We start from the raw sequence: 24,721 nt of genomic DNA, 5'->3' as shown, positions 1-24,721 counted from the left end.
GGATCGAACTGGCGATTGCCTGCTTACAAGGCAGGCGCTTATGCCGCTAAGCTAAATCCCCAGCCCCCATTTCCTCGACCGGCGTTTTTTTCAGCCTGCTCGGCAGAGAACTCTGTGTACCAGGCTCGCCAATCTAGGTAACTACCCGAGGGCAGACACGCCTTTGCCAGCTGAATCCAGTCCGCGGGGGTGAGGGGCCCAGAAGACAGGTTCTCCAGCATGGCAATGGTGTAAGGCGCAGTCGGCCCAAAGGTTGTAACTGCATTTTTAAGTTCTCTAATCTGCTTTATCTCAAAAGGCTCCCATGCATTACGTCCCTGGCCCATAGCTACTTGTACAGGAAATATCCCGTAGGGGCCACTATCTATCCCAGGTGGTGGATGTACCTCATGAGACAAACGTCCCCCCTGCCAAAGCCGCCTGTAAAAATACCGACCCGCCGGCGGCGGAGCATAAGACGGCGGCCATGATTGGGCGGAAAATGGGGGCCCGTGCATCACTTCCTGTTCTGGCGAAGGGGAAGGGAGCTCCCGGGCGGCCGCCTCGCGGCGAGGGATCGCCTCCGGGAACACCCCCCAAGGTGGGGCGGAAGGCTTCGCCTCCCTCTCGCGCCGGGGAGCGCTCAGGAGCTCTCTACTCCTCCGCAGACCAAGTTGAGCGGAGCGCAATTTACGGCGCAACGCTGGGAAGGAACCCTGCGACTCCTTATCGAGCAACTTAGGCTCCTGACAGCTGGTCTCTTTGGCCTCCTTGCCATTCAACTTTTCCTCGTCCTCGGAGTCAGACGACTCCGAGGCTAGAGCCCCGTCCTTCTCCTTAGCATCTTTGTTCCCCTTGACGGGCCCCTCTCGGGAGCTCCCCGACTGGGCCTGCTCAAATACCCTGCGTACTTTTGTAAGCTCTTGAGAGCTTTCTCCACAACCACCCTCGCTCTTAGTGTTGCTACCTAGCATGTTTCCCATCTTTTAATATGTTACTCACCGCGTGAGGCCCAAGGAATCCGCCACTTACGCGTGAGCCTGAGGGGAGTCTAAAAGCCCTGTAGGTGCGCGCCACCCAGAGCCCAGGCTTATCCCCAACTCACCTGTCTCGCAGCTCTGTACTGGAGCGTTGTCCGCTGTAACGTCTCGGGGGTGATCAGTCCCCGTACGGGCCACCAAATGTCGATGTCGCTCCCGGCCAGCAGGAAGGACACACGACAAAGTCTGGCAGTGGACAACCTTTTCTTTTATTTTCCTTCTCCGTACAGCCTGCCCTGGGATCGCTCCCAGCCGAAGCCTCCTTTGGTCCGCTCCCCGCGGCTCCTTCTAGGCTTCTACTTCCGGGCTTCTTCTTCCCCCCCAGGGGTGGCACCAGTATATATACGGATACAGTAAGCAAGGCAAGCTGATTGGCTAACATCATCAGTTGCCAGGCAGACTATATTGTTGAGCGGGTTGCTTACGCGGTAAGCAGGAAACTAACGTGCTCGATGGGCGGGGTAATCTACCTCAGGCTTTACTCTTTACTACAGGCCTCACGTCCGCCAAGTAAGGCGACCGGGCTCGGGGCTGCGGCTCCCAACACATGCCACAGAGATTTTTCTTTTTTTTGTATTTCATAGGGCCATGAAAGATAGCTTGACATCTTAAATTATAAGGTTTTAGTGTTTATCTCCTGCTTCCCCCAATTAGATAGCACCAGTTACATGACAAAATAACTATACATAGCAAAGTGGACATTAAATATTAAAGATCCACCATGTTCTAAAACTTCTATTGTTCAGTTATTTTATTGTACTTTAAATTAATTGCATACCAATGATAAATTGTATTGTCTTGCTCAGTGAAATGTTAAATCACTATACTAGGTTAGTCATTTTAATGTTTTCTATTTAAATTGTCAGATACCACACCAATTGCATGAGTAAATTGCATGAAGTAAGAGGGGATTAGAAGGGGCTGGGGATTTAGCTCAGCGGCTACCTGCTTGTAAGCAGGCAGTCATGAGTTCAATCTCCGGTACCGATTAAAAGACCAAAAAAAAGGGGGGGGGGATTTGATAGTACATCCAGGTTTTGAGTCTCAGATTTTGATTTTCTTTATGTTAATTTAGGGACACATTGGTAGCCAACACACAAAATACAGATATTAAAAAAATTCCTTGTATTTTACAGTTATAATAATATCACAGGAAATCGGGTCTAATTTTGCTGTATTTAGCAGCCACTTGCTTCAAGTTTTCATGCCACTTTCTATGTTTTTGTTAACTTTTACAAACTTTGGCAATACCTCACCTGTCTATTGCCTTCCTCATGTTGCATGCCTCCATTTTATAGGGAAAGGTACTTACTTAAGAGTTTTACTAAAGTTATCTTTCAAAAATACTTAATGCTTTGTATATCAGTCAGTACCTACTCAAGAAAACAGATTTAATGTAAGATATACAAATATATAAGAATTTAGGGGCTGGGGATTTAGTTCAGCAGCATAAGCGCCTGCCTTGCAAGCAGGCAGTCGTGAGTTTGATCCCCGGTACCGATAAAAAGGAAAAAAAAAAAAAGAATTTATAAAATCAGGTTACAATGGCTGCCCAGCATTGGGTATGAAAGAGTGCAAATAGGCCAGGGGATCTGAAGGAAACTCTTGAAGGCCTGGATCTCAGTGTAGTGTCCCATGTGAGTCTGTAACAGGGCCAAGGCTCTACAACAGAAAGCTGAAGGGTTTGAGCTGGAAGGCTGCTGGGTTGGTACTTGAGGCTGAAGAGTCTGCGCTGGAATCCAGGAGACAATGACCAAGGTGAAAGTGAAGACCAGAGCTCCTCAGAACACAAAAGCAATCCTTCCTTCCTTCCTTGTTTCCCTTTTTATATCATTCTGGTGGTAGTCCTCCCCAGGGTGGATCTTTCACACCAGAATTATGCTGAACTAATTTAGTTGGGTATTACTTACGAAATTGACACAATCAATCAACCATCACACTGGCTATTTGTTGGAGGCTGTATGTTAAGGTCCGTTGGGGGAAGTTCAGACAATACAAATTAGAGGCTAGGGATAGGCGAGTAATATAATCCACGAAACAAGGAGTTTGAATTCAGAAAAAGTAAAGGTCTCATAAAGATAAATGGAATAGCAAAGACTTTATGATCTAAATTCTACTTATGATCAACCTGTTTAAGATCACTAATATTTTGGAGGCAGAACTATGCTACATGGTTTAACCCAACCCAGTCATTCACCCTGAACCTATGTATCCTAACTACAAAGAGAACCAGGAAAGGACAGCTTGTCACTTACTGATTTATGCAAAAGGGTAGGAAAGAAGGCATTATTCCCAGTGGTATGTAAGAAATGTTGTCATTTATGTACAAAACAGCACATTTTTGTTACTACAGATATATATTCTAACAATTCAGAGTAACAGATTTTACTTAAGTAAGTCTGTCAAAAGTAAAGACCAAATTTTATTTACAGAAGTTGCAACAAGGTAAAATTTTACCCATGCTTTTTTTATTCTTTTGAGTACCATTGTATAAAGCACTATAGTAGTCATGATATGTATAACATAGTCCATTTTCAAGGGGGGAAAGAGAAGGAAATTGGCATTTATTCATTACCAAAAATACACATATATTTTATTCAATCTTTACAGTATTCCTGTGACACATGTATTATTATCTAAGTTTTTGAAACTGGAGAGATTCAGGCATTGAAAATTTTTCTGCTCCAGTCGTTCAGCTAATAACTAAAAGTTTATCTGGGCATTCACATCTATTGTTATAACTCCAAAATTATGTTTTCCCACTGCAACACATTTTCTGTATTGACCATCTGTTACTGGATAGCCTTTTTTGAGGGTAATAGTTGGGTATAGCTTATTATAGATTACAGGTTCCTATGAAATGAGAGTGACAGATTCCTAATAAATCAACATATTTATACTCTTTTATTGTAACCTATTCTCCATGCAGCAACTAATTAATGTCTGTAAAAATAAAAATCTGATCTCCTGTCTAAAGCTCTCTAATGTTTTCCCACTGCATTTAGAATACAGTCCTGTTTCTCCATTATGCTCAGTATCAGAACTGTGCCGAAATCAGATCATACCAGTTAATGAGAACCAGTTGTTAAAATTTGAGGAATTTTATGAATCATTTGGTAAACACATCCGTGGTTAAAAATTAAATTTACAAGCTTAAATGGCTTATATTAAAAAGATAAAATAACAAAAACGCAACTTTTTCCTTTCCCTATGCTCTTTAAGCTATACAAGTACCCTTTATACTTGTAATGGAAATGGTATATAATGATGTCCTGCTATACTTCACATCGGGCTCCAGTCCATTTATTTTCTAGTGTTATATGAAGTGTCAGTTGTTACCTCACACAGTTAATGTTACTGCAGGGCCCTTGTTTGTCAACTTGTTATTCATATTATTAGTACAGTATTCTGTTCGTTTGTGGAGAAAGCCAGTAATTTTATTCAGTAAATTTGTCAGCCATCAATGAAGTCATTAGTAACCATCAGAAAGTGAATATCATTTAGTATTTCAGACGTATGTTTTCATACCGTCTGTATTGCATAATATTATAAATGTGAGCTCAGCCTTTACTTCTGATATTTCCACCACACTGAGGTGCATCTTAACATGAGTTGTTATAACTTTAATAGCAAAATACTATTATGATTCAATATGTGAATTTCTTTTTTTCTTCACAGTGTAAAGGTCAATCAATTACTGTTCAGTCCTATTTTATAGAGTTTTTAGATGCCTGCTTTCATTTTTAAAATCTTTGACATTTTTGGTAAATTTTGTAAGTTTACCCTGACTGTTGGTACTGATAATGAAAATTAATTGAAGAAGGAGAGATACCACAGAAAGCTGAAGTGCACATTCTAAATAGATCCCATTAATCTTTAAATTACAAAGAGAAGCTGCAACAGTCAGGCAAGAGAACTAAAGGGATATGTATAAGCAAAGAAGAAGCCAAACTATCCTCATTGGCAAATAGTGTGATCCTTTATGTAGACGATCCCAAAAATTCCACCAAAAGACTCTTAGAACTAATAAATTCAGCAAGGTAACAGAGTACAAAATGAATAGCAATTTTATTCACCAACAATGAACTCACCAAGAAAGAAATTACAGAAGCTATACCATTCACAGTAGAATTAAGAAAAATTGCCAAAGAAATTGAAGACCTCTACAACAAAAACTACAATCTGCTAAAAAGTATAAGAGAACATTAAAAATAGGAAGATAGGGCCAGGGATTTAGCTCAGTGGTGTAAGCACCTGCCTGGCAAGTGCTGCTGGCCATACTTCCAAAATTTATATATTAGTCTCATTCAAAATATCAACACCATTCCTCACAGAACTACGAAAATCAATCCTGAAATTCATATGGAGCCAGAAGAGACCTAAAGTGGCAAAAGCAGTTATGGGCATTAAAAGCAAAAAACAGGAGATCACAATCCCAGATTTCAAGTTGCATTACAAAACCACACTGATAAAAGCAGCATTGTAGTGTGCGGGCACAGACAGAGACATGTGGATTAGTGGAGCAGAATAGATGAAAATAATCCCAGGCACATTAAGAGGCCAAAATCACACCCTGGAGGAAAGAGGGCCTCTTTAATAAATGGTGCTGGAGAAACTGCTGTACACATGCAGAAGTTTAAGTCTAGACCCACATCTCTCATCTAAAATTAAATGGATCAAAGCCTAAATATTAAAATAGAAACAATCTGTTGGATGATAAATTAAGTAAAATCTTGAAGACACAGGCATAGGAAAGGACTTTTTAATTTTTATTTTATTTTGAGATACGTATAGTCCTGGCTGTATAGTCCAGGCTGGCCTTGAACTCATTATGTAATCTAGGTTGATCTCAAACTTGCTGTGATCCTGCTGCCTTAGCCTCTTGAGTCATAGAATTATAGGCATATGCCACAACACCCAGCAGGATGTGAACAGAACCTCACTTGCACAAGAAATAGCATCAAGAGTCAGCAAATGGAATTACATCAACTTAAAAACCTCTGCACAGCAAAGAAAACAACCAGCAGAGTGAAGAGATAATCTACAGAATGGAAATTGTTTTTCAAATACTCCTCAGAGGACTAACATCTACTATATATAAAGAACTAAAAAACAAACAAAAATTAGATCCCCAAATAATAAAGACCCATTTGAAAAAATGGGCAGCTGAAATGAATAGCCACTTCTTAGAAGTTCAAATGACCATTAAATACACTACATGAAAAAATGTTTGGCATCTCTGGCCAATAAAGAAATGCAAATTAAAATAATACTGAGATTCAGTCTTATACCTGAAAGGATGAGTAGCATCAGGAAATCAAATAAAAAATGTTGGTGAGGTTGTTGGAGAAAAGGCAACATTCTGCATCATTGGTGAAAATGTAAGCTAGTACAACCAGTACTGAAATCATTAGGAAGATTCCTAAAAAAAACTAACACTAGAAATCCTATTCAACTGAGCTATTCCACTTCTAGGTGTCTTCCTAAAAGAATTAGAGGCACCATGTTACAATGATACATCCATACTCACGTTAGTAACAGTGGTCTTGAAAGTGGCCTGTATGTCCATCAACAGATGAATGGATGCTGTGTGGTATTTTCTTGCAGTGCAGTACTACTCTTCCATTAAGAAGGATAAATTTGAGTCATTTGTAGGAAGGTACATGAGGTTATAATGTTAAGGGAACAAATCAGACACATAGCTTAAATGTCACATGACTTCTCTTATATGAGAAATTCAAAGTGTAAGTAAATGAAAGGGCAAAATAGGAAACAAGATCTTTTGTAACTGAGGAGAATAAAGAACTTAAAGAAGGGCAAAGGAAGAGGATGTTAAAAGAATTAGAATGTGTCGTGTATAAATACCAACTGCCCTCCATGTATGTAATCATTACATAGTGTAAACATATACTAATAAAAATAGTCATCACTCAATGACTATTTTGAATAATTAATCCTGATCCAGTTCATACCAAGCCTTCCTTTACTTGCGTTCTAGCTGTAGTGATGTTGGCTGTGCACCCAGCCTACCCTATTTTAGAACTTCTGTTTCCTCATCAAGCGGAGCTGCCTGTTGACTCATCCTTCAGGAAGGTGTTGTGTGCTTCCTGTTGACCTTTGAGTCTCCCACAGAGTCTATGTCTTGTCTCTTCCAGCAGTATGCACTGGGAGATCAAAAGCTTTTAATTGTTTTATTTTCTTGAGTGATTTTGTGCCATTGAAGGAAATAAAGATTTACCCCATATATAAGATATCAGTTGTTAAAATATTCAACTAATTTTTATTCACTAGGAAAGAGAAAGACTTGTAGTGAAGTACTTTCTGTAGCTGTAGCTTTTTTTTATTACTTTATTTATTAATATTAAGAAGAAAAGGTAAAACAAATTTTCACAACAAAACAATGAAAAAGTAACAATTGTTAATAAATTACACAACATTATCTTTAGTCACTCAAGTACAAAATATGGGCATAAAAATTACTTCAATCAATATTAGCACAACCTTTCCTATTTAGTGAACTAAGTGACACTAGTGGTATAACTAACTTGCACTTTTTTTCTTTTCCCTTCTATCCTTTCTCTTTTCTCCTATCTTAGTTTCTTCTTTTTATTGAACAGTTTCCTCCCATTTGTAGCTGTAGCTTTTACATGCAGCTTTTTTATACAGCCACTTAAATAGAGGTCTAAGAGGAAGATGAGGTGGCGGAGCACTTAATAGAGAAATATCATTGGCTGTCTAGATGCAAGTCAGTTTCACTTGAAGCACAGATGACAGAATTGCTGAAAGAGGAAAGAACTGTGAACTTGTATTTTAAATAACTAAATAGAAGCTGAAAATGCTTACTCACCTGAACAGCCAAGTTCAGAGGCCAAACTTTTAAAAGGCCTGTAGTTCCAGATGAAAAACAAATAAGCAAAATGGCAAAAGTAATGTATACTCATTTAATTGTTGATTTTTTTTAACCATGTATTGTATAGTTTCTACAAGTGACTAATTTTATACAAACCTTAATTACATTTCTAAGTTGGTAAATGGAACTCTGCTTGGTTCAGTTGTTCAAGCATGAAGTTAATTTAACAAAGGTATATAATAACATTGCCAAATTCAGATTCTCCAGGGAGACATTTTAAATAGATGTTTATGTAATAATTAATCCTAGGACATTGAATAATTGTAGTAGATTTTTCTGTCTGTGTCGTGTACTCTCTAGAATTTTGATCATGTTCCAGTATTCTTTTAGATTATTGTTATTGCAGTTAGAGGTCAGTTCTTTTCAGTTCAGATTTTTCTTATCTGTTCAGAAAAAGAATCTTAGAGGGCTAATATATTTTAGTGACCACTTAAATGATAAAAACTTGTAAGATCCTTTCCTAAAAATTATTTTTTTCCAGGAATGAAAATAGCAACCTTCTGAGTCTGGGATGACTGTGTCATGCTATCCATCAAAATTAAAAATGCATGTCAGGCGTGGTGGTGCACATCTGTGTCCCAGCACTTTGGAGGCAGAGGCAGTAAGATTACTGAGTTTGAGGCCAGTCTGCGCTACATAATGAGTTTAAGACCAGTCTGTACTACATAGTGAGACCCTATATAAAAAAAATTAAAAGTACAGCTAGTCTTTGACTCACGAATCACTGTTTTGGGAATATGCCCTATCACATCCCTGCAAGTGTAAAAAATGATGCATATACAAGGTTGTTTACTGTAGCTATTGATGATAAAATATTAGACCATCTCCAGTACCCATTATCAGGATACTGATTAAATGTATATCTATATAGTGGAATACTATTTAGCTATTTGTAATTATTTATATAATGAGAAAAAAATACAACCTATGGTGTGAAAGGGAAAATAAGTTGAGTAGCAGCATTTTTAGAATATTATCTTTTGTGTAGGAAAGGAGCAAAGTAAAATAAGAAATGTGATTATTTTATCTACATAAGGAAACATTGACAGAACATAGGAGAATTATTAAGAATATGAGGTTTTGCAAAGGAGATGAGTAGAGCAGGTACAAAGGCTTAATGTGTGACAAAATATTGTTCAGATTTTTTGAAACCTGTGGCTATCACCTGTTTTTTCAAGGTATCCCAGTGAGTGCATAACAAGTTGGTTAAAAATTAGCAAAAGAGGGTTATTCATCTCAAGTAAAGAGGCTAGAGACTTTGAACAGAAATTTTACCAATGTCTCTTCAGAAGGCTCTCTCTGATGGGCTTCATTCACTATAGGCCTTCAACCCCTTATGTAGAGGACTAATAACATACAAGTACTTTTTTAATATTCTGGCCAAATTCCACTTACTTACTGTATTTTATATGTGTGTGTTTTCTTGTAGATGCCAGAGGAACAAGCATTTTGTGTTTTGGTGAAAATCATGTATGATTATGGTTTGCGAGACCTCTACAAAAATAACTTTGAAGATCTTCATTGCAAATTCTATCAGTTGGAGAGACTAATGCAGGTAAATAAAAATTAGGAGCTTTTATCACCTAGGGATTTGTGGATATATCAAAAAATCCCAAAGGATTTGGGAAACAATCTTTGTCAAATCTATTGAGATTTTTTGATACTAGTTGTGAAACTTTGATGAAATATCACTGGAAACATAAATAGATTTGGTTTTTTACTAACATCTACATTTTTTTTTAGCATAACAACATATGTGTTTAGCAATTTGATTATTTCACCTTTAAATAGTCAATTTTAATACAGTTTAAAAAGGGGATATTATGAATTAAGTCAGTAAAAAGATTGCCATGTATTATTGTAGAGAAATCAAAGTATTTATCAAATAAAAATTGAAATATCTAATGTCTCTTTCCATGCTAATTAGCACCAGTGTTGTACTTGAATTCACACATGGAAATGATAGAAAGATTTCAGTAAGAGTACAGAAACACCTAAAATACCATAATGTAGGGACATAGTTCAATTTTTTTCGTGTAAGTGCCTAACCTCAGTCAATGTTTTAATGTCCTTTATAATGGTTTTTAAAAATATATGGATGAAAAATATATTCTTTTATCTATATAAATATTCTATAATAACAATTGTGAGAAAGAGAATTTTTGACAGAGCTGACAAAAGAAATTACTGGATAACTTTGAAGTTTAACCTGGGATTGCAAATCTTAAATTTATAATGGTTCTATTCAGCATATTTATATAACTTTCACTAAGAGATAAGTTGGGGACCAAAGGAAAATGCAGATGTGTTTGAATGGATTGATTGTTTCCTGGAGAAAGGCAAAGTTTGGAGAAGAGGGTTGGTGGGTTATGGGAGTGAAACATGCTGGTAGAATTTCATTGATCGAACCTGTCAGGAAAATTCATATGTATCTGAAGAGGGTAATGAAGCCGAAAGACTGATGGAAAGACAAAGGAGTGAAAGATTGTAAGTTTAAAGAGCAGGAGAGGATATGAAATGAGCCGTAAGCACAGACACAACCGGGCATGGGATGAAGAAGAATTTCATGATTACAAACATTAAAAGCAACAGGCACTTTTAAAATTACGTTGATATTTTATGTTGTCCAAAGAGATGGTGCATTTCTTTTCTAGCTCAGTAGAAGGTGAAGTCTAAATGGGGATACATGGCTTGACACTGAAGTCAAAATATTCATTGGACTGCAGGTGTTTTGTCAAAACAAGCGTTTCCTCAGAAATAAGAACAGTCAAGTGAGCAAGATAAGCTTTGCTATTTATTTATAACAAGTCTGTCTGTATTTTTTTTCACATATCTGTCATACACTCAATTCCCATCTCTTGTCATCACTTCTCTGTCATTACATAAACTGCAGCCAATCCTGGAGTACAGTTGAAGTGACCACAGAAAGCTTGTTATAAATTGTAGTTGTGGTAGAAAAGAAAGCTTTTTTAGTGTTCCTTCCCCTAAGTTTTTCACTTTCTCTTTTAGGAACAGCTACCAGACCTGCATAGCCGGTTTTGTGATCTGAACCTGGAAGCTCATATGTATGCATCCCAATGGTTTCTCACTCTCTTTACTGCCAAGTTCCCACTCTGCATGGTGTTCCACATCATTGACTTGCTGCTTTGTGAGGTAGAGTGACTCCCATCTTCTATACTGAAGCCAAAATAGGAAATAGTTCTTATTAAAATGATTATAATCTTTTCAAATGTTTTCATGCAACATTACTGGTCAAATAGTTCTAGTCACATTTTTAGTAAAGGGTATTTTAATTGTAATTTTATTATTAATGAGGAATAAAAATGTTAGGGTATGTATAATTGCCACAATGGAATATGAGATAGATTTGTAAATTAAATTTACAGTAAGCCTGCATCTGTGTAATAATATATTACTAATGTAACATATTTTAGATGAAATAAATTAATTTAGAGTTAGACATTTGTAATATTAATGTAATTATACTGCAATTGGAAATATAAATAAGACTTTTGCAGTAGCTAATTCCTCAATTCAGAATATCTCTGTGTGTATGATGTTTGAATAGTCCACCAGTTGTTAGGAAAAATGACAAAGTGTTAGATCATATAATTATATTTATATTTTTTTGATACTGGAAGTTAAATCAAAGGTCCTATGCATGCCAGGCAAGTATTCTCCCACAAAGCTACATCTCCAAGCTCTTTATTTTTTTAAACAGTATATTAGTTTACACAATTCCATAAGTCCTTATATTTGTTTACTTTATTCTTTTTAGTTCTATCATTGGATAAATTTATTTAATTTACTTGTGCGTGCGTGCGTGCGTGCGTGTGTGTGTGTACCTGGGGATCAAACTCAAGACCTTGTTCATGCCAAGCATATGTTCTACTGAGGTACACAGGGAACTCTACTGTTTTAAAGAAGTGATGTTACACCTATACACAATTATATTGTCCATCAAAAATTTTGGCAATTAGCATGATAAAAAAGTTTCTTTCTAGATAAGTACGTGTTTTAATGAGAAAAAAAAAGATGATAAAATGGAAACAAAACTTTGTAAATAAGGAGGAGAAGAGGAATTGAAAAGAGGGGAGGGGAATGGAAAAAGAAAGAGAAACCAAGATATATCATGTACAGGTACAAATTCCCCATAATAAATATGATTATTGTGCATAAATAAATTGTACCAATGACTTTAATTAGAATAAAAAAGTAAAAAGATGATTAGTCAAAAAATAAATAAAAGATAGATTTGTAAATAAATATTCTTAGACATATATTCCATACTCAGTTCAGGTTAATCTTTCAAGATATTTCATAAAAATAGGAATTGGAGTATGACATGTTAATAATTTTTACATTTTGTACATATGTACATATTTGTACATATTTATTATCATTAGTTTATTATTTATTATCATTAGCTTGTACATATTTATTATCATTGCTTCACATTTTTTCCTGAAATTATCTAATTTCATACTAGATTAGGTCTGTGGTTTTTATTATAGAAAAGGAAATTAAATTCTTGTGCTTAATCATACAGCTAAATTAGGTTTTCCGTTCACTTTTGTTAAAGTAATAATGCTGTTTAGTTCACTGAAATGATGATTTTTCTAAAGCTGTCATTTCCTGAATACTGGCACTCCAGGCACCTGCTCATGGTTATCTTGAACCAAAATTCAAAATTTCTCAGGAAATTTCATCTTGAAGATCCTTGAGTTTCTAATGCCACTTGCTAAATAGATTAGCAACAGTTATGATATGGAACAGCAAACTATTTATAAACGTTTTGATCATTTGTCACCCACAAGTCCCATTGATAGTGGGTGAAAGAACTTATGTTCATTTTGAGTAATAAAAGGAACATAGACTTACTTCCCCTTAAACCTGTGCTTTGTAGCTGTTTAAGGAAGTTGCACAGCTTTCTGAAATATGGGGAAGGTTAACGGACAGCATCATGATAGCAAGCGAAATAACAGAATAAAGTAGTTTTTCAAAATAAACATTATTGGGAAAAATACTGTAGTGTGCTTCAGGAAGTTCATTCTTTCCACTAACTCATCTTTGTCAAGAATTATTTTGCAAAGGAAATTTTGAATAAACTTTTATTTCCTGCCTGTGTTTTCTTTTGCCCCTTTCCTTCTTGCACTTAATAAAATATTTATATCAAATTTCTTTTTTCATATGTGATAGAAAAACGTGTTGATTTTTCGGAGTTCATCATTCTGACACAAAATATTGGTCTGCAAAGTATTTTTATTATTCAACGATTCTATTGTAAAGTGAAAAGGAAAGGCGTTGAATTTTAGACTTTTCAAAGGCATATTCGGGTCATGCTTTCCTAAACTATGCTTTTAAGGATTTCTTCATCTTGAGGTTAAGAATATGAAATTAATTTAATAAAAATAGAATAATTTTGAAGACTTTGCTTTTTGTTTGTTTTTTAAAACAGGGTCTCACTAGGTGGTACAGGCTGGCCTCAAACTCACTATGGAGACCAAGTTGGCCTTGAACTCGAGGGCGTTCTCCTTCCTCAGCCTCCCAAGTTCTGGGGTTATAGGCATGTACCACACACCTAGCAGTTTTGTAGACTTTGAAAATGTCGGCTCAGTTAAAAGAAAAAACTTTCATTTAAAATGTTTAGTTAAATCTGAATATATTTTGATGTGTATTAATTCTTTTGTTTGAAGATAGATGGCAAGAGGATTTAAATCTAGATTTCAGAGAAACATCTTCTGTTTCTTTTTTATTTTTAAAGAGAGTAAAACAAAAGAGAATAAAGCAGATCAGAACAAAAACAATGTAAGTGACATAGGATTTCAAAGCAAGACATCAAGTGGTTACCATGTCTCGTTTTCTTCTAAATAGTTGTCTATATCTTCATACATAATGAATTCATAGATAACAAAACAGTGTAAAACTGATCAAAATAGAACATTGAAGGCATTACAGGCCTTCAAAACCAGACAATAGGAAAATCAGTAATAGCTACTATCATGTCTCTTGTTCTCTTCAAAATAGCTGTCCATACCTTCATGTATGTTGAAATTAAATAATGCAAGACAGACTAAAACCACTCTAAACAAAGAATAAAAGCATTATTGGATTTCACAGCATGACAATAGGAAATCAGAAGTGGATACCATAATGTCTCTTTTTCTTCAAAATAGCTGTTCATTTCATCACACATAATACCATCAATTCTCATAAACTGTTTAGGAGAAGTTCTAGCCAAATATAAAGCTCTGCATATACATCTATCCTTTCTGCATTAAAGGGAAAAACAAAACAAATTATTAGAAAAAAAAGAAACAAAAAAGACAAATAAGAATAGCAAAGAGACTAAAACAATGACAATATGGTCCTTCAAAACAAGGTGGTAGAAACAGAACCAAGGTTGTTATTTTGCATAGTAATCTTCAAAAGAGTTCCTCAGATCACCAGACACAAACATGCAAAATTGATTCAATCCTATGAACATTTTCTTATATTAAGAATAAAACTCTGTGAAGTGTCTCTTTGTCAGTAATTGAAATGAAAATTGTTTTTTAAAGGTTTTGTTTTATTGTGTTCTGCTATTTGGAGAGAAAAAGGTTAAACATTGTAACATTTGTAGTGTGCATGGTATGATATTAATCTACCAACTATAAAACATTGCACTCTTTTTTTTGAGGAGGAGAGACTGGGTCTTGTTATGTAGTTTAGCCTGACCTTGAAATCACTATGTAGCCTTGAGCTATCCCTCTGCCTCTTCCTTCCCAGTACTGGGATTACAGGTGTGTGCCACCCTGCCTGCTTGTACTTCTTAAAATAACTTTTTACTGAAGAATAACAAAACAATATAAACAGAATGTTTTTCATAAAATGTAACCAGCACCAATATCAAAGAATATCATCTGGTTCACAAAATCCCCCTGCTGTTAACCTCAGTGATTATCCTTGTATCCTGACTTAATACCATGGATTAGCTTTGCTCCTGTTTGAACTTTTTGTAAATTGTAGCCATACAATGTGAACTTTTATTGAGCTCTTTGTGTTCATTATTGTCAGATTTATGCATATTGTGGCATCAGTACATGGCTTGTTTGTTTCATTGTGTGAGTGTACAGTAGTATATCCTTTCATTCTACTGCTGATGAGCATTTGTTTATTTCTAGTTTAGGCTGTTATGAAAGATGATGCAGTGAGTGATTTGAACTTGTCTTTTAGTCAATATAGATATGTACTTCTGTGGTTTTCCATTTAGAAATGGAATGACTGGGTTAGGGGTTCTTACATTCAGCTTGAATAGACACTGCAAGACACTTTACAAAGTAGTCTGAGCCCTTGTGGATTGCTTTTGCAAAGGTCTTCCTTGAGATGAAGGAAGATTTCTTTGTTTTGTTTTTAAATAGTATATCCTACGTCAGATTACAATCCATGAATATGCCACAATGAAACTCAGTTTACTTGATTTCTGAAGTTGCACATAGGTAGAAACAAAACGTAAGTACTGAGTCCCTTTTGCTGAAATCACCCTCATGGGAAAACTCGAGCAAAGTATGAAGTTATAGAAGAAGCACCATAGTGGAGTTACAATATTGGGCTTTGTATGTCAATCCTTCCTGAATTATCTTGCTCAAGTTATTTGATCTATGTAAGTCTCAAAACCTTTATTTGTAAAATGAGGCTAGTAATACTTATGTGCCAGATTTTGTATAAGGATTAAATGAAATTGTGACATAAAGTACCTAGCACTGTTCCTAAATACCCAATTAATAATATTTCAATACATTCTGCTTCACCTACCTATATAGAACCCTTTTAGTTACTTTTCAGTTTCCTCAATTACCTCCCTCAATCATTCTCCCTTAAGTTGAGATACTTCTTTATAACAAAGAAAAATTTTAGCCAGTGACCTTAATGGGAGTTCTGTTTTATTTCTTTTTCTAGTAGTATTCAAGTAGTTCTCTAGAAATACTTGTTTTTTTAAATTTTTTTTCCTTCCTTTTCACCTTTTTACAAAAGACACAAGGAAAACTCCATTATTTCTCTCAGTCTTGACAATGTAACTGACAGCTGGTTTTTGAAGTTGACTCTTCCCAGATAGTTCAATTTTTAGAATACCAAATATATTCATCTTTATATAGTAACTTGGTATTTCATGGAAATTTAAGGAAATCATTGACCCTTCAAATTAGAATGTATCTCCTGCTTTTCCTTTCTTCTTGGGATGATGAAAAAATGATAGGTCTACACTACCTAATTAAATATCACTAGGTATGATTCCCCTTTCAAGAAAGTTTGCTAAAGTCATGTGAAGGTAGGTGTGTTAGGTAATATTCTCTCTTTTCACTTCCATTGCCCTCCCTCAAATTTATCAGAATGAACTCATAAAAAGAATAAGTCTCTGACAAAAACAAATGTTTCTGAAAAGTATAAGACTAATAATTGGCTATAAGCATAGAGGTTTAAAAAAAAGATGTTTAGGCTACTTTGAGGTTTTAACAGAAATTTTCAGGATCAAAACAAATGTCTGTCTAAAATTTCATTCCCAAATTGTGAAAACAGTTTTCACTCACAAGAGACACAAGCAAACACACATTAACAAATGAAAAATTCTAAGAACCCACTAAGGAAGTGAAAGACCCCTTACAATGAAAATTACCAGATACTGATGAAAGAAATTAGAGAAGGCATTAAAAGACAAAGAGGCCGCCCATAATGTTATAAAAGGTCCATATTAAGTAAAATGATATATTGATTAAATATAGTGCTATTGATTATTCCATATCAATGGCATTCTTCACCGAATTAGAAAAAATAATGCTGAATTTTATATGGGAACAAAAAAGGCTAGCTAAAGCAGTCTTGAGAAAAAAAACAGCAAAGCTACAAATCAAAACTTGATTTCAAGACTGTGGAGCCATAAAAACGAATCAGCATGGCATTGCATAAAAACAGACACATTTATCAGTGGAACAGAATAGAGAACCCAAAAATAAACCAATACATCTATAGCCAAATGATTATCAACATAAGTGCCAAAACATGCATTGAAGAAAGCCTCTTCAACAAATGGTGCTAGGAAAATTGCACATTTATAGTCCGAAAATTGAAACTTGACCCCTGTCTCTCACCCTGTACAAAAGTCAGCTCAAAGTGATTCAAAGACCTTAATATAAAACCTGAAACTCTGAAACTCCTGGAAGAAAACATAGGTAAAACACTTCCATATATCAGTACAAAAATGATTTTCTAGGTAGGATCCCCAAAACACAGGAAATAAAAGCAGATTTAAAAATTTCAAGCAGGGCATGGTGGTACATGCCTTTAATCCCAGTGGTCCGGGAAGCTGAGGCAGAGGGATTGCAACTTTGAGCTGATCCAGGACAATTAGTGAGAAATAGGAAAAAGGACTGGGGATGAGAGGCCAGTATGAAGGCCGCGTGTTCAGCCTCCATTGCTGGAGGTACTTCTGCACAGCAGAGAGACAGCGCACAGAATGTAGATTATATTTGCAAGTTATGTATCTGCAGAGGGTTAATGTTCAGATTATATAAAGAACTCAAAGCACGTAACAATTTTTTAAAAAGCTGTAAGAATGATCAAGTGATCTGAATAGGCACTATCAAAAAGAAATATTCTGGCCAATAAATATATGAAGAAATACTCAATATCATTAACCATCAGGGAAATGCAAATCAAAACTACAGTGAGATTCCATCTCACCCCAGTTGGACGGAAGGAAGGGAAGAAAGTAGGAAATAAAAAAAAAGTGAGAAAGACTTGTGGAGAAAAAGGAATATTTATGTATTGTTGGTAAGAATGTGAATCAGTATATCCATTATAGAAAAAAATGGTGGTTCCTCAGAAAGCCAAAAACAGGGCTATGAGGTGATCCAGCTCTGAGAGTCCTACTTATATATCTAAAAGAAATAAAGTAAACATATAAAAGAGATACCTGCATGCATGTGTTTATTGTGGCACTCTTCACAGTAGCTTACACATGGAATCAACCTTGCTAGGGTAGGTGAAGGGAGAGAAAGTTGGTACAGTTAATATATGTTAATTATAAATTCATTCTGAACCCCAGTGCTCTCCCACATAACAAAGATTCCTGTGGTTCTTATATCATTGATTTGTGATGAATCTTATATCACAAGTCTTTCTTGCATTGTCATTAATGTTGACATTACAGAGGGGACAAAATTCTCAAAGTTCAAATGGCATCTGCATTTCTTTGTTCTGAGGAGAAACTGCAACCACAGGCCTTTTAGAAGACCATTCATTTACCAAACACTAAAGAAATTAAAATTTACCAAACACTAAAGAAATCCAATAAACTTAAATCTGAATGGTGGCACCATTCCAATTTAGGTGTACTACAGTGAAACAAAACTGCAGATAAAACTTATCTTTGTAAAATTTTTGTCATCATAGAAGAAACAGACAATAAGTACAATATATAGTGTACCATTGGTATAAAGTTCTATGGCAAAAAATAAAGGAAGAAAAGAAGACAGGAGATCTTAACAGAGACTTCTGACTGTTGTGAGGACCAGGCTTTGTGGGCTGAGATGAGGAACTGTTGGGGGCTTTGAGCATAAGAGTGGCGTGCACGGATGTACACTTTATCCTGGACACGTGCTTTATCCTGATCACTCAGGCTGTGCTTTGGAAGGAGTATTACAGGGCTTGAGGGAGCATTGAGAGCTACAGAGGTGGCAGTTGCAGGGGTGAGGGTAGGAGGTGATGGTCTCTGGGACCACAGGGATGATGGCAGAGGTGGTAAGTTGTGGCTGAGCTCAGAGCAGGTTCCAGAACGAGGGGGGATAGGATGTCCTGGTGTGTCAGCGTGGCCCAGTCCCATGTTCTGGCTTTCGGCAGTGGTGGAAGAGAAGAATCACTGGCATGCCAGTAAGTTCTCTGCATCCGAGAACAAATGGAAATAGTTGATGTTTTTGGAGTGACTGGAGAATGTTATTTTTACATGGTTTATTCTGACAGTGCTCTGGTTGCAATTTCTCTTCCATGTTTATTGTAAGAAGCAGATTTTGTTGCTCTTCAGGATACTTAAGGTCAGTGTGGTATCGATAAAACATAGAGTAAATAATGACAAAAGATGAATAATAGAATAACCTTGTCAGCCTTAGTACTTTTAAATAAAGACACATGTTTATTGTTAAAGATAAGAATGATATTTTGCTTCAGTAAAATCAACCCGTTTCTTTGAAAACTCACAAAGACTGTATACTTTGGACCTGTTCAGAAGCCTGTTGTGTTTAGTTGTGTGTTTAGTTCTCTAGATAAGAACAAAGATTAATGATTTAAAATATAGACTAACAAGGTTTTTGTTTTACTACAATTTTCCAGGCCTGGGATGGAGCTCAGTGGTAGAGGGCTTCCTTAGCACATGCCAGGCCCTGGTTCAGCCCCTAGTTCTCCTCCTTCCAAACCTAAAACACTCAAAACAAAACAAAACAAAGGAAAACAAACCTTCCAGTTCCTAATGAAACCTATTCTCTACAGACACTTTGCTGTATAAAAGTTCATAGCAATTAAATTACGTATATACATAGGTTGAATGAAGTAACTGAACCTATTCTTTTAAATGTATTATTAAATATTTAAAACATGGCAAAGTTATTAACATCTTGAACTGTGTGTATCTGCCTCTTTAGCTAAAAAATAAAGCCAGGCAAGGTGGTGAACACCTGTGATCCCAGCACTTGGGAGGCTGAGGCAGGAGGATCACAGCAAGTTGTCAGCCTGAACTACATAGTGAGACAAACAAACAAAAAGAAAAAAGAAAAATAAATTGAAGAATACCAACAAGGCTAGAAACTCTATGTACCATCTCATAATCAGACTCCTTTGGCCTTCCTCAGATGAGTCATTACGCAGAATTATGTATTTATCATTATCCTACATACCTTGATTTTCATCACACACATACATGCACGTTGTGTCTCTGATACCCTGTGTTTTTGAACAGTTTGTGGTTAAACACATTTGGAAAATATACTAACTGTTACTTCAGTTCTACTCCAAAATAGGCCTTGAGCTTTTCTAAATCAGCATCATCTCCTGTTGAGTAACCTCCTCACCGGTCTTCCCAGTTGTCATTGTGTGTCTTTTATCCTCCAGATCTCCAGTGCATCCTCAGTGAATTTTTATAAACCCGTATCAGACTGTTACTCCTGTGCTGAGAGTCCTGCAGTGATGGCCCACTTGGTGGTTCTCGCATTGTTTCACTTGGTTGTTGATTTCTTCCTTTCTCTCTAACCATATCCTAGAGTCATTCTTCCTCCTAACCCACTGCACTTCATTTCTTAAGGCTTTTTTTCAAGTTGAGAACATTGAAATATTCTTTCCCATTTGCTTAGAACATTTTCTTCACTCTTTCCCTGGCATTGTTTTCAGTCTGTATTTCCTTGATCACTCATTCTTAAGTTTTTCTTTTCCTGATAATACCCTGTGATTACTGGTTATTTATATACCTACTTTGCATTTCTTTCCAAATAACTGTTGCCTTTGTTAGATTATAAACTTCTAAAAGGAAGAGCTATCTTTTTGTACTACTGAATATCTGCTATCTCATTTAACATATGGTAGACATACAGAAAATATCTGCTGAAGGAAAACAGGAATGAAGAATTGTGGACTAAATTATTTTTATCATCTTCATTTAAGTCCTGGCAGGTTGAAAAATGCCTCTTTAATTGTACAAGGAAAACAAAAAGTTAATGCCTTTAAAAGGACTTGCTTCCATTTTATTTAAGATATTTTAAGAAGCAGAAATTTATTCCAGTAAAGTAGAAGCTTATCATAAATACAGAGAAAATCCAGGAAAAGTTGACCAAATTCTTCAAGGATAAGCACCAAAGTAACCTCAGGCAGTCTCTCTCTGAATCAGATGTTTTCCCCTTTTCTGACCCATTTCTTTATAGCCTCGTTTTGTTCAGGGCCTAAAATATCTCAGAAATGTCTGTATGACATTTTAACTGTAATACCAACAATTTTTGGTAATCTCTTTATGTATCTTTTGGATAAAATTCCTGAGAAAGAACTGGATTGGTCCTACACATATTTTAAAATAAATCTTCACAGTCATAGGTCACCAGTATGGGTCACCTTAGGCCAATTATGCATTCCTGGTCCAGAATGCTGTGCAAGGGAGTTAGACGGGGACCAATCACGGGTCCTACACCCACACCCTCTTAACACTAACTGTACATGGAGGCAGATTTCCTGAGAGGGGTCTCTGATGGATGGCACAAGAAACCTTTTTAGTATGTGTGTAGCTCATGGACTACAGTTCTTAGTGTTGACTGCATGGGCAATAAGCATTTAATAAATACACATTTATTAATTAAAATGAATGCATCTCAAAAACAAGCTACATATTTTCTAGCTTTTGGTATTTATTTAATTAGAGTAGGGAATGGAAATAGTTATAAAATAGGCTATAGCCTTTAAAAGTATAATTTGATCCTCAGAGTTGAAGTTTTCCATGAACATTTTCATGGTATACTTGTTGCAGTAAGATTAACTTACTGTAAATAAAAACCACTGTAATGATTAATATTGATTGTAGGGTTTGATTACTTGGCAGATGCCTGTGAGATTAATAAAGCACACTTTGGGAGTCACTTAGGTGTAACTTTTGGGACTATATCTGGTGCCTTGCCCATTTCTTCCTGCTTGTTCCCTTGCTCTCTGTTTCCCAGCTGCGATGAGATGAGAATCTCTCTTTCACAGCAGTCTTCTGCCATGGTGGTTTGACCTTGGGTCAGCTAACGTATACTGAAATCTGTGAACCTATGTAAAAAAAATAAACTTTTACTCCTTTAAGTTTTGGGTTACCAGGTATTTGGTCATAGCAATGAAAACCTAATATAGACCCATGCAATTTTGATCTGTATAAACTAGTTTAATGATTAGCTGAAAAACTAGATGGAGTATTTGAATGCTTCCCATTGTCCAGAAATTGGTTTGTGAAAACATTTTCTAACTAATGTTTGTTGAAAAATCTCTACTGCAGTTATTAGTAACAGCATTCCTTCACTTTATAAATTATTCAGTTATACAAAAGAGAATCGACTCATTACAGTATCATCTGGAAATAGATAAAAAATGAGACTTTATATTAGAAAGTAGTTACTTGCCTTTACTATCTTGCTTTATGCATACACAGATCTAACTGATAAACTCTCAGGCTTCTCTTATAAGTCGCAGAGATTTGAGGATGAGATGCTGACAGGCTTTGCTGAGAGTGTGTCTGAGCCACATATTATACTAAAACTGCATACCTTATCCCTTTCCAAGCAATGTGCTGCCCTTCTCATCCCTCACACAGTTGGCCAATTTAGAAATAAGTTTTTGTGCTTTTTTTTAATTCACAGGCAGATCGTCTGATTATTCTTGTCCTTCATCTCTACAGCAGCTAAACAGATGGTTTTGTCTCTCTTGAGAAGTCCTCATTATCACTCTCCTTTTAAGGTCGAAGTCCTATCAGTTCTCAGCAGCAGTTTGGGTATTTCATTCCAAGACTGTTCATCTCATGGCCCAGGTGCTCCTTCTGCAATCTAGCAGGATTTCTCCTTGTTAAATCACGTCTGATGCTCCTGGTATTCTGTCCCAGATGCCCTTTTCAGATACTTTATTACCAGCATCCAGTGTTTGGCATTTTAACCAAACAACGGTTTGACCTTTTCTTCATTTATCCAGAGCCTGTTAATTGTATCTAGGCATACCAGCACTGGAACTACTACCAGCTAATGGCATGTGGCTGTCAGTAGTAGAATTGCTGATTGCATTGGTTAAAAAGAGATATAATAGGACTTTCTGGTCTAGTTTTTTATTTTTTAGCTCTTATTTTTTAAAAGCCTACTTGACATTTTGCCTCTTGTTCATGTACTAGTAATATAGTCAATTTTGCTTTTCTTTTCTAAGTAATAATGCCAGGAAATTTTCTATAATTGAATAGAACAATTTTTTCCTTGTCCACTAGCTCCTTGACCTCTTACATTAGATTGTAACTCGGGCCACATTATGGTTTGATGGTGAATTTCTTATTTAAGATCTAGTCTGATTGCTCCCCTAATAGCCCAATGAAACAGGTTCATACTACTTCAGATTAGTTCTCTTGGTTTTCTGATTTGATAGATTAACTCCATTTAAAATACAATTTTTTGGTAGAAAGACATGATTTCTTTTAAATCCTGGCAGGTTGAAAAATGCCTTTAAAAGGGTAAAAAATACCTAATAATATTGAAAAGCTTATGTATTCTGAATTTTCCCAGTTAAATAAGATCAAATGATATTTTTCTAATAATTAATAAACATTTGACTTCAAAAATAAACTGCTTAAAATAAATGACAATGGGTTGAAGCTAATATTGCTAAATATATTTAAGTAGAGTGTGTCTACGTTGAAACACACTAAATTTCAGAGCTCTGGAAAACATCACCTCTAGAAACCACATACTATTTTCCCTACTTACCTATCTAGTTTTATGATATTTTTTTTCTAGTTTTTTTTCCTGCAAAAAATAAAGTAGTAAACTGCATGGAATCTAGTATATCTGATATCTAGTAGTGAACTGCATAGAAATTTATAAATGCTGCTTGTTCTGTGAGACTCTCCTTCTTAAAATCAGAACAATATAAAGATCAGCCCTAAACTGAAAGGTGCAGTCCAATATTCTCATGTAGTTGATCAGTTACATCAGTGTCTTGGGATGGATAGAGTAAATTTCTTCTCAGGTGCCACTTACCTGTCGAACTTGTCTTGAGTGCGGAATCAGGTAGGGTAGGGCAGGGTCCCTATGTGTGCTTTGCATCCTGCGTCTTCTCTCCGGGGTAGTGTCCAAGTCTGTTCAGGGATTTTATAGAACCTTTTTATGAAGCACGCCCTCTCCTCTCTTTATCCTGCCAAAGTCTTTATCTTTCTCTCTGCTTTTATTCCTTTGCCTTGCCGTGTTTCTTCCTCTTCTCAGGTTTATGGCTTGGGTTTCAGTTATTTATTTTCATCTAATTTTACCCATGAGAAAGTTTCAGATCCAACCAGAATGCAGAAGAAGGTAAAAGAAAACTTTTTGCACTGGCCATTAGGATCTAAGATAAGTAAAACAGATAAGCATTTCTCACTATCATAATGACTATTGGAACACTGTGTTCTAAAAATCTTTACCTCATTTCTGTATTTAGGACTATGTTAAAAAGACCCTCTTCTGTCATCCTAGGTCAGGTGATAGAGGAGGAAAGTCTGGTCTTGGCTTATCTGCTATCACATTGGTTTGTTTGTTTTTGTTTCTATTTTTTCACAGTGTTTTGTAAGTCCATCCATTCTTGGGACTTTTGGTATCATTATCTATATAAACTGCTCTAGTAACATTAAAACATTCCTCCGGCGATATCAGGCTGAGTGTGAGATGGGAGAGGCCCAGAACAACCCATAAGAAGTAAGGAAGGACAAGAGAGGAAGTCATGTTGAAACTGCAGCCATGGCTGATGGAGACTGAAGGGGTGACCCCCTCATTATCACATTGAGGGCAGTTTCTTGAGGCCTTCTTTATAACAGTCTTTAGAATATCTTTTAAAATCATACAAGCCCCAGCTTGTGGAAAGCCAGTCTTTCCAGCACTATTTATTAAAGAGGCTATCTTTCTTCCAGTGAATATGTTTAGACCATTTGATATTACTGAATTTGGTTATTCCTGGAAGCAACACAAATGCCCACCCATCAAGAAATGGATAAAAAGATCTGGTCATTTTCTACAATAGAGTACTACTCAGCCAT

At 36.0% G+C, this 24,721-nt stretch overlaps 1 protein-coding gene across 6 annotated transcripts in view; it reads left to right on the top strand.

Annotated features, from left to right (window-relative positions):
- Rabgap1l (RAB GTPase activating protein 1 like) overlaps positions 1–24,721 on the top strand; it is a 718,519-nt gene that overhangs the window by 466,442 nt on the left and 227,356 nt on the right. For all 6 annotated transcript variants that reach the window (XM_063240009.1, XM_063240010.1, XM_063240011.1 and 3 more), the window contains 2 exons: positions 9,359–9,484; positions 10,939–11,082. In XM_063240009.1, coding sequence (XP_063096079.1) covers positions 9,359–9,484; positions 10,939–11,082 — 270 coding nt within the window. The remainder of the gene's footprint in view (positions 1–9,358; positions 9,485–10,938; positions 11,083–24,721) is intronic.

Source organism: Cavia porcellus, unplaced genomic scaffold (genome assembly GCF_034190915.1).
Source record: "Cavia porcellus strain 051 isolate PalLab524CR breed Dunkin Hartley unplaced genomic scaffold, mCavPor4.1 scaffold_29, whole genome shotgun sequence".
NCBI classification, from domain to species: Eukaryota; Metazoa; Chordata; class Mammalia; order Rodentia; family Caviidae; genus Cavia; species Cavia porcellus.
This window is presented reverse-complemented; position numbering and strand designations above follow the sequence as displayed.